At 39.3% G+C, this 15,380-nt stretch overlaps 1 protein-coding gene across 2 annotated transcripts; it reads left to right on the top strand.

Moving 5' to 3' along the window:
• The first annotated feature begins 108 nt into the window (after positions 1 to 108).
• On the top strand, positions 109 to 15,166 carry ALG12 (ALG12 alpha-1,6-mannosyltransferase). 2 transcript variants are annotated; one of them, XM_039726840.1, is made up of 10 exons: positions 109 to 267; positions 3,918 to 4,107; positions 4,253 to 4,385; positions 4,889 to 5,062; positions 6,369 to 6,563; positions 7,898 to 8,001; positions 8,452 to 8,675; positions 9,393 to 9,562; positions 9,749 to 9,824; positions 13,841 to 15,166. In XM_039726840.1, exons 2-10 carry the CDS (start codon positions 3,943 to 3,945, stop codon positions 14,070 to 14,072), a joined length of 1,473 nt encoding a protein of 490 aa, XP_039582774.1. In that variant the 5' UTR covers positions 109 to 267; positions 3,918 to 3,942; the 3' UTR covers positions 14,073 to 15,166. The 2 variants fall into 2 exon arrangements, with proteins under 2 accessions (XP_039582774.1, XP_039582773.1); XM_039726839.1 differs by lacking the exon at positions 109 to 267 and having other exon boundaries at positions 930 to 4,107.
• The last annotated feature ends 214 nt before the right edge of the window (positions 15,167 to 15,380 follow it).

Genomic DNA, 15,380 nt, shown 5'->3' with positions numbered 1-15,380 from the left:
AGCCCCCCGCGTGCCCAGAGCTGGGCGGGGGGCGGGGCAGTGCTGTTGCAGCGAGCGTCGCCGCCATCATGAGAAAGGGCAAGCACGGGCTCCGTAGAGGCTTCAGAGCCGCCCGCCATCTGCATTTGGCAGCTGCCTCGGAGACCTTCTGCTGCCGGGGGCGTGCCCTGCCCTCACCCAATATGGCCGGCGGGGGAGGCGGTCACGTGCTGGCGGGGCTGGCGCTGCCGGCGCCCTCTGCGGGGCGGCCACGTGGGCGCGCGCGCGGTGAGTGCGGGAGCGGCGGCGGGCGCTGCCCGGGCCGGCGGGGCGGGCGGCGAGCGAGCGAGCGAGGGAGGGAGGGAGGGAGGGATGGATGGATGGGGCAGGGCCGAGCGGGACAGCCGCCAGCTGCCCGTGCCTTCGCTGCAGCCGGGCCAGAGGGCGTTCCCGGGAGCCCCGCCGGGCGCTGCTAGGCGGCCGCCCCAGCTCTCCGCCTCCCGGGCGCGGGAGGGAGCGCGGCCGGGCAGGGCCGGGCAGGGCAGGGCGGGCGCCTCCTGAGGGTGTGCGCGGGGCGCGGTGCCTGCCCCTGCCGCGGGGCCTGGCGGCCTCGGGGCGGCGGGCGGGGTTCGCTCTCGGCCCGGAGCCCTCATGGAGCCCCCTCACAGGAGCGACCTGCCGCGGGCAGCGCTTCAAACCAGCCTCGGGCGGGGTCCGGGTGTCCCGGCCGGGGGGAACGATGGGGGCGCGGGGAGAGTTGTGGGGCTGGATTTGGGTGGGTTTCAGTCGAGAGCATTCTGCGTGTTTCTTCCCCGGCCCCAAGAGTGCCTTTTCTTTCTCTGTCGCGCCGTCGTATCTTTGGTCTGGTAGCGTTCCACGCTGCGTTTCCTGCCTCAACCTTCTCTTATTTTTTTTCCCCCCTCTTAGTTGTGGTTTTTTTTTTTTTTTTTTTTTTTAACCCTCCTGAAACTCATGAGGAACTGTATATAAGAATAGTAACTGCAGTTTTTTCCTAACACAAGGAAAAAAAGCAATCGCAGCAACTAAAAGGTTTAAATCTGACCTCATGGAGTTATTAACTCTAGGTCAAGCTTGTAAGAGCTATTAAAACGTAGGAAAAAAGCCATGGAAATTTAAGATAATACAAAATGGGTTTTGCCAAAGCTAGGTCAAGCCTAAGAGGGTAGACTTTATGCTGGGGTGCTCTTGGTGGTTCTGCTTAGATTCCTTCGTGTGGGGAAGTGACATGACTCTGTGGACAGATTTAACATGCAGTTCAGCAGCCAAATTCTATCACAGCTCTTCTGAAGCGTATCTGAAAAATGTAAGTGAGCTAAATATGGTAGGTAGGTTTTTCACGTGGAGAGTAAATAATCTATATGAACTAATGATCCTTCCATTGAAAAAGTATAAAACAGCAACAAGCCGTTTTTGATGAAAGTACCTCAGCTTTTTTTTTTTAATAGATGAAACCCTAATATTTTTTTCACACAGTTTAATCACGGAAAAAATGAGTCCTTTGTGTTAAAGATCCTTCTATGTTCTTCTATGATCCAGTCTTGACGTAGATTCCTGGGGGGTGTCAGTGTGGCTGTGTTGTAAAGGCCTGAGGAAGATTCTTCTGAAGTTGCCAGAGTGTAATCAATGGACAAACCTATGTGTATTGCATATGATTATTCCTCTAAGCTTCATTATTAAATTATTTTTATTAAGTGAAAAGCTGTTTCTGTGGTTTTGGCATTTAAATAATAAAAAATTGTAATTGCAAGTATTTGCTTTTGTATAGCAAACTTATTTTAATAATCAAATTCAGTGTCTACCTGTCTTTATAAATTCTGCTTGAATTTTGATGCTTGTCAGCATCAATTTCAACACAGCAGGTTATCTTGAGTCTTGACAAGACCACTGAATTTATTAGGCTTTATCTCAGAAACCTGGGTGTTGTCTTCATGCTTTGGTTTTTTATCTTCTAGCATGTTTTCCTTCAGGGAATTTCAGTATCTATAATGCATATAATTATCTTCAAGATGTACAAGTATGCTGTCGTGCTTACTTTTTTTAGACATACAAAAGGATTGGAGTCAACACGATTAAAAAAAAAAAAAAAGCTTGTGATAAACTATGTGTGGGCTATGTAGCTTCACTTCCATTCTGATTTAGGAAGATGGGGACTGATTACTCATGTGGTTATCAGCTAAAGATACCGGGGGCAGGCTGTGTTGTAGATCGGTCAGAGGATAACGAGTGCAGTATTTATAGGGGATGGTAACAGCTCATTGTTATGCAGATGATGCAGTTAAAAAGGAAAAAATAGAACTTCTCGGCACTTGGGTTCTTTTATAAGGATTTATTGGGTCCTACAGTACCTGCAGTGTTAAGAAGCTGTGAGTTTGGAGTCAGGAATACCTACCTGCAGGTCACTATGCTGTTTCACCTGATGCAGGAGCTGCTCAAGTGCTGTGTTGCCATGTGCAGCAGTGCATTGAACCTTCAGTGTCCATTTTTCTCTTCAGTTAACTTTGATCAGAATAATGAGTTTCTTCTGCGTTTATTGGAAGAATTCAACAAGAATTTGTGCAGCATAAATTGCCCTGTGCAGGCAATTAATTCCTGCCAGACACTTTTTGAGGTATCCTGGTGTCAGTCCCATACCTGTTTTCCTACTCCTGTGGGATAAGGATTCTGTTGTAGCATAAACCACGGTTATCCATTCTTGTAAAGAAGTAATAATAGGCACAGGTTAAAAGGCTATTGCCACTCCCTGGGGTGAAGGGTTTGTTTAGGCTCCTGACAAGGCTCTGTCTTTTGAGCCCAGGCTTAGAGCTTTAGTTACAGTCTGCAGCAGAAGCAATCATAAGAAAAAGAGATGCAGTCAGTGAGGTATTTAAAATAATATTCAGATGCATGCAATTTACAGGAAGTACCCATATTTCAGGATTTATTGGTGCTCATTATGAATACAAGGGACATGAACTCACTCATTTTTACTAACGAACAGCACAAACATCAGTTCAGGAAAAGGTAGTTCTAGGAGGCAGTTGCTAAATGATCCCAGGAAATCTGACAACTATCTTACATCTGTTTGATGGACATGTTTAGACCAAAACATGGGAGAAAACATCTCTAAGCAAAACCCCAGTTGTACCTTAAAAGTGCTGGTTTTGAAATTTTTCTGTGAGAACAGAGCAAGAATAACCTAAATCTCTTGTCTTTTATTAAATTGTAATCTTAAAAGAAATTGGGAAGCTTAAATTAAAAGAACATGAAATAGATTTGCTCTGGCATCACCTGGACACATGATTTTATTGTAGTGATAAAATACAATATAAACACTTCCATAAGAATGGCTCAGCAGTATTGTGAAATGAAGCCCTAGGGAGAGGGAGCCTTCATTTTTGGGTAGAAGTGTGAAATATGGGGTACAGAATGTCTCTTGCCATAGTGACACATGTGGGTGCCCGAGGGGATTTGTCCTTGTCTGGCCAAGTCCAGCCTGAGCTGCTGGCAAACTCGGGAGATCAAAGTACTCTGCTCTCAAGAGTTTCTCATCCTTGTGGATCCTCTCCCACTGTTTTTGGAGCCCTGAAGAAACAAGGGAGTGTGTTCTAAAGTCATGTGTGAATCCAGTGTGCAGTTAAAGTGGAGGTAGGTTACAAAGCTGTCTGTCCCACAAGTCACAGACATAACTGAGGTGACACTCAGCAGTGGGGCAGTATGGAATGCAAAGGGAGATAGTTTCTTAGGTAGGGTCCATGTTGTCTTGAAGTTTTTTAGGTGAAAATTAAAACAATTATATTTACAGATGGTGACATAAATTCTGAAATGCTTCTGAATGTATTTTTTACTTTCTTGCATCGTCAGTCTTTTTTTTTCTGGTTGTACACTTCACGCCATGTTATTTATGTAATTTATTTTTACTTTTTGTTTAATAATAATAGAATATATCTGAATTTCAAATCCAAGATGGCTCAGAAGAGGAGCTCAAGTGGGCGGTCATTCCCATTGCTGCTGCTGCTGATTGCTGTGGCCTTTGTTCATTTAACTGTCTGTCCTTTTACAAAAGTGGAGGAGAGCTTTAACCTACAAGCTATCCATGATGTGGTGTACCACCAGCTGGACTTGGATAAGGTAAATTGAAAATAATGTCTTCATTTTTGGACAATGTTAAACATGGTAATTCCCTGCAGTATCTGTAGGATATATGCGGTGTGAATATGATTTATTTTCCCTTATTTCTAATTTGCTTATTTTAAGTAGATTCTCCTTTTTGCAGTATGACCATCATGAATTTCCTGGAGTTGTCCCAAGAACGTTCCTTGGACCAATTTTTATTGCTGCTCTTTCCAGCCCGGCTATCTACATACTTTCTGTGCTAAGAATGTCCAAGTTTTATTCCCAGCTGATAGGTATGAGAACTTCAAATCCTCAGAGATGTCACCCATTAGAGCACCAGTTAAAGCACTGTTGCTACATTTGGATCAATGGTTAAATTGTGAAATTCTTTTCCTCAATGAAGGAAAAACCATACTGTACTTGGGGCCAGCATGGCCATTCAGCTCCCTCTTTGGGGAGTAAATAACAGCACACAGAAAGTCTGTGCTAACAAATGTCAGGCAGTGTAGAAAAAACAAGTGTTCCAAGTCTCTTCAGAGAGTTCACTCCCATATGCAGTTCAGAAAAGATTGTTAACTTTGGCATGGAAGCATTGACCTTTGTGCAGAACTACCAGACAAGTTAAAAGTGGATTAGAACAGATAAACTAAATGGAATTTTGTTTGGCTTTTTGTTTCTTTGAAGGTAGTTATATTGTGATATCTTAAGTGTTAATCTTCAGAATGTCTTTGCATTACATTATATAACATGGCTATTCATCAGTGATCTTTGATTCCCGTTTTTATTCTCCTGATAGTTCGAGCAAGTTTGGGGCTCAGTGTGATTTACACCTTATGGAAGCTGCAGAAAGAAGTTAGAAAACAGTTTGGAGCAACTACAGCATCAATCTTCTGTCTCATCACTGCTACTCAGTTTCATTTGATGTTTTACTGTACAAGAACCCTCCCTAATGTGTTTGCACTTCCATTTGGTAGGTATTTCATAGGAATGAATTTAAAAGTTAAAACTTATTTTCAAATGTACCAGTAGTTAAAGCACAGGACCAAATTGTCAGACCAATGGTCAGACCAAATTGATATGTCTACTTGATTAAATTGTGTGGTAACAAGACTAGAAAGCTTGAGATTTCATTCTCTTTTTGTCATCTATGCTTACAGTGACTGTTTAATCAAGTTTTATTGAATCTGAGTGCATGTGGGTTTTGTCAGATGGCTTTGGTTAGCTAGAGATTTGAGGACGCATGTCTAATGCATAAAGCACAGAGCTATGAAAAGGGATGAAGTATACCTGCAGTTCAAAAAAACTCTGAATTTGGTCTGCACAGGAAAGGACTTTCAAATGGGATTGTAGAAGCTGCACCATCTTCACCTTCCTCTTCTGAAGCTGTCTACAAATGCAGCAGTTTCTATATATACAGTAAAAAAAAAAAAAATCAGCATCTTCTCTACATATAGTTTTCCCCCAGAGCTGATGAAGAGGAAAATTAATCACATGTGACAGATATTTACTGAGTCACTAAATGCTTCAGTGCAAGTTGTTCAGCTAATAACATTGTGAGGTTGATGTAAGAGCCTGTATAGATGAGAAATGAGAAACGAAAGCAGATGAATTGTCAGATGAACTGTCTAGTAATGTCTCAGATAATTTATGTGTATTAAAAAATACAAGTTGTTTAATGATTTTGGACCTTAGTATTTCATGTTTTCCTGAGGATCCTGAGCACTTTACTATGTTGAGATTTAAACTAGAGACAACTTCATCTGTAGAGATATGGTGTGTCCTGCCTAATAATGTAAATGAATTTATAGATATTTTTCCCTCAGCAGTAGTCTGTAGTCTCATTTATATGTTTGAAATAGATTTGTGTTATGAATTTAGTATATACTTAGCCAAGAGAATAAACTAACTACCCAGCTGATATCGAGCAATAATAATTATGAATTGTAGTTTGAGAAGCTTTTAGTACTCCCTTAAGATTTGTTTTTCTTTTTCCCCCCCTCAATAGCTATTAATATACTGCCTAGAGAGAGTTCCTATGTGTTCTTCTGTGATTATACTTTTCCTAATTGCTTAAACATCAACAGTATAAAGCTGTGCATTATTCCAAATTACATTTCTCTAGCAAAGGAAGAATTTCTGGACTAGAAATGGTAGGAAGACCAAGAGAGGATTGGTGGGATGTTAGAGGAACAAGAAGATAGCATTGAGCGTTACTCTTTAGAAAATAGTTCAGTATGTTGGATGATGTTTTTTGGGGTTTTTTTGTTTGTTTGCAGTGCTCCTGGCATTGACATTTTGGATACAGCAAAAGCAAAGGCCATTCATTTGGTTCTCAGCTTTGGCGATTATAGTCTTCAGATCAGAGCTCTGCATATTCTTAGGCCTCATGCTCCTGGTGACGTTATTAACTAAAAGAATCTCCATTTTCAAGGTGCTTTCCCATGCTGTTCCTGCTGGAATGTTTTGGTTGGGTAAGTGTTTGCTTGGAAGAAAGCAAATGACATTAAGTGCAAGAGAAGTCTGAAGTTTTGACTGATTTATCTGTTGAATGGCCCTTAAGGGGTTTTTCTGGCGGGTGGCAGTGGTGAGAGGTAAGTGGGGTGTTTTGAGTTGTTGTTGTTTTAGTTTGATTCAATTTGCTAATAACATGACAAGATTTTTAAAATTTCTTTCAAAATTTCTATGTGAGGAAATGGATGTGTGCAGAGCAGAGAAACTACTGCGGCCTCTGTCTTTAGATGCTTACAGTATAATGTCCTGATCTTAAAGAGGCTGAGATGTACAAGTTGACTTCAGTACAATTAATACCTGGCTGTAACTACTTGTGCATATTATCAGTTGTAGTATGTATTGCTATGGTGAAAAGCTGAGTCCCAGGATAAAATACAACTATGTGATAGAGATACCAAGCAGGAGGGTTGTGGAGAGAGTTGCAGTTCAGCTCTATTCCATTATTAAATTAAATGTAACTGCTTAATTGATCTCCATGCTGGAGAGGTTGAAAAATTCCCTTGTCTCTACCCATCTGTGGAGGACCCTCGTGTGTATGCATATAAATACTCTAAGCTGCTCCACCAGCCTACCTGATTAAAAATGCTGTTGTCAGATATGTGGCAATGACCCCTGGCAGCATGCTGTCCCTTGCACAGAGTGCACAACAGAAACACTAAACAATTATGCCAGGTGCATTTGGAGGCACCTCATGATGTACAAGCTTGGAGGTCCAATGGGAATGAACCACTGGTACTCCCCTTCCCTATTTGAGCAAAATCCTTAAATACTAGAACAGTTTTCACAGAGCTGAGTGGAGGAGATAGAGCTGACAGTTTTGCTGCTTTCTTTTTGCCTTTCATCCCTTATTCTCATTCGTCCTCCACCTGTTGAATAGTAGCAAACTTTGTGATTGTTTTTTAACTTAAAAAATAATTGTAGCTTTACAATAAAAATTTATTTAGTACTTTTGAAGTTAATGTGAGCTTCTTATCATTCATTACGTTTAATGCTCTTAAAACTCTTCTAAAACAAACCTCAATTAAACCCTTTTTTTCAAACCTGGGGTTGGAGTGGAGTGAATCCCAATTGGATTCATGTCTAACATGCTTCTTTAAAGGCTTCTGTTTAGAAGTGCGTCCCTTCCCTGCACGACAGACATATTCAGCCTTCTCTGTGGTTTTGGGTGAGGCTTACAATGCATGCTTCAGTCTGTGTTGGTCTCAATATGCTGTATATGTGCTATTCAGATGTGTTAGTTTGCTTTTCCCTGGTTTTAAGTTCATGCAGATTTGTATCTCTTTAATTCTTTTAGGGCTAACAGTTGCTGTGGATTCGCTATTTTGGAGGCAGCTTGTGTGGCCTGAGGGGAAAGTGCTCTGGTATAACACAGTTTTAAACAAAAGTTCCAACTGGGGAGTATCCTTTGAAACATCCAGAGAAAAAGAATACTGCCAGCCAAAGCACAGACTTGATGTGACTTACTTCTGAGACTCAGGGTGTTAGATTCTACTTTTCATTATTTAAAACTTATGAGACAATGTCTGTCCCTTAGATGTTTCTGCAAATTGTAAGTCTCCTAACTTTTTTCTTGCCTCTTTGTATTCTACCAGTATAAAGCCAGGTTTCTTTCCCTTGCCGTTTCATCTTGCCCATCATTAGTGCCATTTGATGTGTCTCTGTTGGGTAATGTGAATGTAATTAAGCAACTGCTTTTAGTTCTCCAAGATGAGACAGAAAATGAAAGGCTGGTAGAATGTGTATACAAAAAGTATACTGCATATTTGCAAAATTTGTGGGTACTAATGTAAAGAATAGTTACTTTACTTGTTAGCAGTGAAAGCATCCTTAACTCTTTTCACCTTGAAGACTTCTCCCTTCTTGTGGTATTTCTATTCAGCCCTGCCTCGTGCTTTGGGATGCAGCATAATATTTGTACCTTTAGGGGTAACAGAAAAGAGAACTCGGATTTTACTTTTGCCAGCACTGGGCTTTATTTTCTTGTATTCGTTTCTCCCACACAAAGAGCTGCGTTTCATCATCTATACTTTCCCTGTTTTCAACATAGTGGCTGCTAAAATGTGCTCACGAATGTAAGTTCAAAATCCAGTTTGTTGGTTTTTTTTCCTCTGAAAATGCAAAAGGAAAACTATTAGTACTACTTTTATGCACTTTTTTCATCTTGCACTCTGGATCTTATTAAAATAGTCATATGCTGTAGAAAGAATTTCGAGGTCTTCGTACCCATTTGACTGCAGAGAGAAGTGGAAACAGAAAAGTCAAATGCTTTGATGGGACTATTTGGGAAGTCTGGAGGAGAATTGAGAATAGAGCCCTAATTTTACTGTTACAGTGCAGTTTATTTACCAGAAAAGAAGAAATATTCCAGTGTACTCCTGAGCTGTTAACACAGTTTACTTCAGGAGATAGTTTAATACACAGATGAGGCTTGTGAAACGTGGAGTTAAATAGTTCTGTTTGGATATATTAAGTAAACAAACTGTAGTTCAGAGTTTAACTTCTCTTAAAGAGATTATATGCATAGCTGGAGTTTTTAATCACAGAAATACTTAGCTTTATTGATAAGTTTGTCTTAACTTTATTAATGAGAATATTCTAATTTAAATGTCACTAGAAGTTAATTTTCTAGAAATTGGTAATAAATACATACCATACAGGGTTCATAAAATTTATATTAATCTTTATTGTATAGAAGTGGAGTTTCTGTAGCAGTTGTGTCACAGTAGTCAGTGACCAGTATGAAAAAAAAATAACAGTTGATTCTTCCTTGTTTTTCTCTTCCTCAACAGTCTGAATAACTACCGGAGATCCTGGCTGTACAAACTTGGATCGTTCTTTATTATAATACATCTTCTACTTAATGCTGTTTATTCAGGAACATCTTTATATGTTTCACATTTCAATTATCCTGGAGGAGTAGCAATTCAGAAGCTGCATGAGTTGGTACCTTCAACAGCAGGTATGTAAAGCTGGCTTGAGGTACGTTCACCTAATCGTAATTTCAGTATATTTTTTCATGTATTGAATACTACTTCTTCAAACTAGGTACGCGCATCTTCTTTGTTACTATTTTGTTAATTTATTATTAATCACAGTGTACTTGGAAGAATTTTGAAACTGTATTCTATTTTCTTTATTTATGTAGATGTCTCTGTTCATATTGATGTGGCTGCAGCGCAAACGGGAGTTTCTCGGTTTCTAGAAATCAATTCTGATTGGAGGTATGTTCTGAATGAGGTATTTTGATCTATGGACAGTAGCCTGCTTTTTCTTTTTTTGCATATGCATAGGAGCAAGGATTGCAAACACAATTTCTGGTGCAGCGAATTTATTAAACCAGCTTAAGAACAATATGAATCTTCAGATAATTTGTCTGCTGTGCTGCCATTTCAGAAATAAAGCACTGCAGTGTTTTTTCATTGTTTTGGATGATTCTGATTTGCCTGTATAGTGTAGAAAATTTCAAAGAACAAGAGGAAATGGCCTCAGGTTGTGCCAGGAGAGGTTTAGGTGTGATACTAGAAAAAATTCATTCATGGCAAGGGTTGTCAAGCATTGGAACATGCTGCCCAAGGAAGTGGTGGAGTCACCATCCCTGGAAGTGTTAAAAGTTGGCTCTTGGGGCCATGGTTTAATGGTGAATGTGGTGGTGGTGCTAAGGTGACGATTTGGCTTGATGCTCTTCAACATATTTTCCAACATTAATAATTGTGGGATTCTAAAGACATCAGAAACAGCACAAAAATTGTTAGCTTACCAAACTTTATACCAATATGTTTAATGCAGCTAGGTCTGATACCTCACTAGACCTTGTGAAACAGAGCTTTCTTGGCAGAACAGTGTATATAATTATTTGTCTGAATGATGTGTGGCAGTGTGAGGCTCATGTACATTTTAATATTCAAAGTCTGTTTTTATGTGGAACATCCCTCATATAGATTGGATTGAAGCTGCTGCTGTGACACATTCATTAGTTCTGAGGGAAGGCTGTTGAGTGCTTTGTTACTATGACCAGCAGTGATACATACACACTTTTTAAAAAAAAGAGTTGGAGTATTGGAATGAATAGTAGGAGACATTGTAAGGTGGCATCGTTTGCTTTTCAGGATGAAAACCAAGTAGTAGGTACCTTTCTGATTTTAAGCCTACCTCTTCAGCTGATCATAAGTTTTTCATTTAAATGAAAATTATCTTAATGAAAATTATTCATTAGAAGGTGACACAAAGCCTCCCTTCATACTGCACAAAACAAAAGCAACACAAGCAGATTTTGATTTAAGAAGTATTCTGAGCATAGAGTTCTTTTTCCCCAGACACAGTATCCAAGATCAGATGAACATAATTTAATTATTGGTATGTTTAGAGATAAAAATACTTTGGAAGCAAAACAGAAGAAGGAGAAAGAATGCTTCCTGGGGAATTATAAAACTCATCGATCTTGCTATGCCTTTTTATTTCCAAGCACTCTCATGATGATGGTACAGACTGTTTAAAACCTTCACAATTACCTATCTACTGTTTATTTGAGATTGGTTTTTTGTATGCTGAATCTAGAGAAAGTCTTAAACCATTAATTGGGAGGAGACATTAAGCTGCTAGAGTACAAGGGATAGAATGTGCATGATAGCTAAAATGTTTCAATATTTGGGGTTTAAAATATACTTAAATACACACACTACTCTGAATACCCTCTCAGTAGTGCTTCATTCCATTGAGCTTTCTGAGTTGGCGAGTGTTGGATTGCTTTGGGTTTGTAAGGCTTGTAAGGCCTAGTGGGATTGGAAGGTGAATTAATAATATCCCTGTCACTGATAAATGTTTCATGGTGTTACAGCTACAGAGCAGTTTCTCTCTCGCTTTTATCTGTACTCAGCAGAACAAAGGCTAAAGGAAGGGCTGATTCAGCATAAAGTTTCACATTAAAAAAATCAGGCAAAATCCACAACTGTGCATCATACACAGGACTACCACTTGGTCTGACAGCACAGCAGTGCAAAGTTTGTTGGCACCAACTGTCCATTTTCTCCTTGGCTAAGCAAGTGACATCCTTTCAGATGGGTGAAAACTAACTTAACCTCTTCTTAGACAGTATATGTCAGGTGGAAACAGATTAGGGATGGGGTGGCTGTGAAGGATGATGATTCATCAGGTAACTGTAGTCCATAAATAAAAGTGTCTTAAAGTTATCAGCTTTCAGTAGTATGCTCAGATTAGATCTATTTGCCTCAAGAAAAACGCAAGTGATCTATTATTTTTCTTCAAAGGGTGATTGAAAGGAGCTTGATGCAGGTTCTTACATGGAACAGGTGTTACAATCTTGTCTTCAATTAGTGCAGTCTCTTTGAACCCTGAATAAATATGCTGTGTAAGCTTAAAGTATTTAAAAATAGTAAAAGTTAGAAATGCATGCAGCCAGATGAAAGGCCTTTTACTTGCTGATGAAGAAAATGCGAAATTAGTAGTTGGTAAGGTTGTTACAAAGTAATGCTGTTCCTTCTGCCAGTTTGGATGCATCTACTCACCTAAGGGGTATTGTGATATTTTTGGAAATAGCAGGTGAAATTAGCATGCAGTTGTTTCAAAAGTAGAAGACACCTGTTCAGTGTGCAGTCTAATTCTGCATTATATGGTGTATTTAGTGACACTTATGAATTCTGTCAGTCTTTTCTGAGTTAGCAAGATTTTAGTTAACAATTCACACAAAACCTCTGGTTTTCTGCAAAATACTTCCTTCAAATATCTTAAATGTTAATGACTTCCCTGTCAGACAGCATTATAAAAATATCAGTAGAGATTTTTTTCAGGGAGTTTAGGCAGGTGAGAGGCCAGGCCTGCAAAGATGCAGGCTGGATTTAATCCTAGGTGCATTTAAGGGTAGGTAGGGCTGGGACTGCACTGCTTCCCTTACCTGTGTCCACATCTGCAAGGAAAGTTACGGCTTGAGTAAGATGCCTGTGAGATGTGTGGAAGGATTCAGGTACCTAAGAATGGGAGCTCCAAGTGCTGGTAGAAAACAGTTCACAGAACAGGGCAACAGAAAAGGTGAAGAATGGGGCACTGCTCTTCACTCAGGTTGCAGAGCCTAACAGTGGTTTATGGAGTGTTTGGGGATTAATTTAGCTCTTTCTTCTCCTTTGAAGTTGCTGGATTGAGTACTCGATCAGGCTGCCATGTCCAGTATGAACATCCCAACCTTTAGTTATAAATTGCACCTGACTCTCCTCAGTGAATGTAGAAATAACTATTGCAAAGTGGAACCATGTCCTCATGAGACAGTGAGAGAGATCTGTCTCAATTCCTAGAAGAAGGAAGGAAAATTAAAGGGACTCATACAGCTCTTAAGAGATAATGAACTTCATTTTTGGACTTAGATCAGATGAAGACTGGCTGAAACTAGATCTTTCACATCCCTGCCAAATGGCTAAGTCACTTGTTTTCTCATCCTGTAAATTCCCTCAGTAGCTAAATCGAACAAAAATCCTTTTAAGAAATAACTGTAAGCGTACATAATAAATAGTCCTAGAACTCAGTAGTTACTTTTTTTTTCTTTTAAAATAATTATATGTATAATTTATATGTATTCTGGTACTTAAACAGTTCATAAAAGCTGACCCAAAGTGACCTGCCCAAACATGTAGTAGATCAGGGAACTGAACTTAGAAATAACAAGTGCCAAATTAGTGCTGTAATTGCCAGGCTCCTTCTTTCCTCCAGAATTCAAGGAGGTCTTCTCCCTGCTGTTCTGAGGCTCCTACTCTAATGTATGACTACCAGACGAAAAAGGTTTCTGCTTAAGTTCCACTTAAAGTATTTTTTAGAATGACTAAAAAACCCCACAAACAAACAAAAAACAGCAAAAAACCCAAACAAAACAAAACTCCCACATTTCTCCAAATGCACTTCCTGTAGAATAAAACTTAAAAATTGGTGCAGTTTCCTACAATCTTAGGCTTTGCAGTGTCCTTTCTCCACTGAATTCAAATAGGGAACTAGTAAGAAATTTTCTAGGAGTCATGATTTACATGACAATAGCAGCAGAAAGACTTGCATGGAATGACTGATCCTACATTCTTCAAAAATACTATTTCCTCCTCTAGTACTATTTAATCAGGAGATATAACTGAGAATATTAGTTTCTTTTTGTGTTTAATCTTGGATGCTACATGATGGCTGCAATAATGGCCATCTTTAATAGGTAAAGCAAGGAATAAAAATAAACCTTCTTTATTCTTTACAGGTATGACAAAAGAGAAGATGTTAAACCAGGAGACCAGTTGATGTTTTCTTACACACATATACTGATGGAAACAAATCCTCTTCAAATATCACATTACAAGACAACCCACAGGCCACTGGCAAATATACCTGGCATCAGTAAAATTGGGTTGAACCTTACTGCACTACCTCCTTTTACTTTAAACTTGAAACCAAAATTAGTACTGTTGGAAAAACTTCCTCTATCGTCTTGACTGTGAATTTTAAGTAAGTCTTTTGATGTGATTTTGCTGATGATTGAACTATATAGACAGCAGCAAATTGTCATTCCAGCACTGCAACTCAGCTTCTGTGGAGAGGCACAGAAAATCTCTGTACCAGTTGGTATTTAGCTCCGTCCTGTTTCTTACGTAAATAATACAATGCATTCCTAGTTAGTATATGCTCAGTTTACTGAGTTGTATTGTTAGATATGTTTAAAAGAGGTTGCCTACAAGTTTAGTGGTATTAAGTAAAACCTGTCTACTTGATTTGGTAGTCTGTTTCATCATGTAGTACAGGTATGTCCTAATTGTCCTGTATAAGATACAAAACCAACAGGTTTGTGTTAGGGCAATAATTTAATATGTAATCTATGTGTGCAAAGATGTATTACTTTATGTATCTGCAGCATTGTAACCCCCTGAACTGTCAGATTGCCAGTGTGAAACCTAACGATGTTATAAACATAGGAAAGCCATATTCATCATTGCTTCATCATAATTCCTCATTGTGCCCTGTAGGCTACCAAACTAATGAAACATTCACTTAAAAAGCAGTTGGACCTCTTGACAAGCACTGTTTCATAACAGATTTCAGTACTAAGGATGATTATCTTCATTCCAACAATTCATGAAAAAGCAATAACTTGGATTTCCTGGGAAAAAAGAATCTTTAAAATAATTTTTCCCCTCTTCTGCTGTAATGGTATCTTAATTTGCAGTGTAAAAATTACCTATGAAAATGTCCATTTTAAGATAGGTGCTGTTTTTGGTTTGGTTTTTTTTATTAAGTAATCCCTTACTCTAACGTGCCATGTGCTGCATTCTATAAACTAGAGTAAGATTGCATGCTCTGTAGTTAGTTTCTTAGTTTCTTTATTGGATGTTTTTGTTAAGGATGTCTGCATAGATTGCTGAATGGAACAAGAAAGAAAGGTTAATTTCTGGTTAGGGCCAGTTATAATATGACAGAAGCTCCATTAGTGTAAAATGTCAGAATAAATTATCATGGGCAGAAAACTATTCCTTGCTGACTGAAAACTTGAGTAAAATGTAATTATGGAATAAAGTGGTTTGGTTTTTTTGTTGTTTTGTTTGTTTTCTTTTTATTCTTAAACTTGCTTGATTCAGGAACTACCTTTACCTGTGTATGTTTCAGTTTTTAGGACCATGTTTTCTTTTTATCCTCTAGATTATGTATCAGTGGAACTGATCAGGTGGGGTGGAGCCTGCTCCCTCGAGGGTGGCTGTTATTCCCCAGGCTTCCTTGGTCTGAGCAGATCTGGCAAAGGCAACCTGCAG

This window comes from Passer montanus, unplaced genomic scaffold, assembly GCF_014805655.1.
Source record: "Passer montanus isolate IOZ18808 unplaced genomic scaffold, ASM1480565v1 scaffold6, whole genome shotgun sequence".
Classification (NCBI taxonomy): Eukaryota; Metazoa; Chordata; class Aves; order Passeriformes; family Passeridae; genus Passer; species Passer montanus.
The sequence above is the reverse complement of the archived record's forward strand: the minus strand, read 5'-3'. Positions and strand labels throughout refer to the sequence as shown.

Excerpts from the sequence above, each read along its gene's own strand:
- ALG12 (XM_039726839.1), top strand. The coding sequence starts at position 3,802 with ATGCTTCTGAATGTATTTTTTACTTTCTTGCATCGTCAGTCTTTTTTT. Across the intron at positions 4,386-4,888 it reads GTTTTATTCCCAGCTGATAG|TTCGAGCAAGTTTGGGGCTC; the intron begins GTATGAGAACTT and ends TTCTCCTGATAG. Across the intron at positions 9,825-13,840 it reads GAAATCAATTCTGATTGGAG|GTATGACAAAAGAGAAGATG; the intron begins GTATGTTCTGAA and ends TATTCTTTACAG.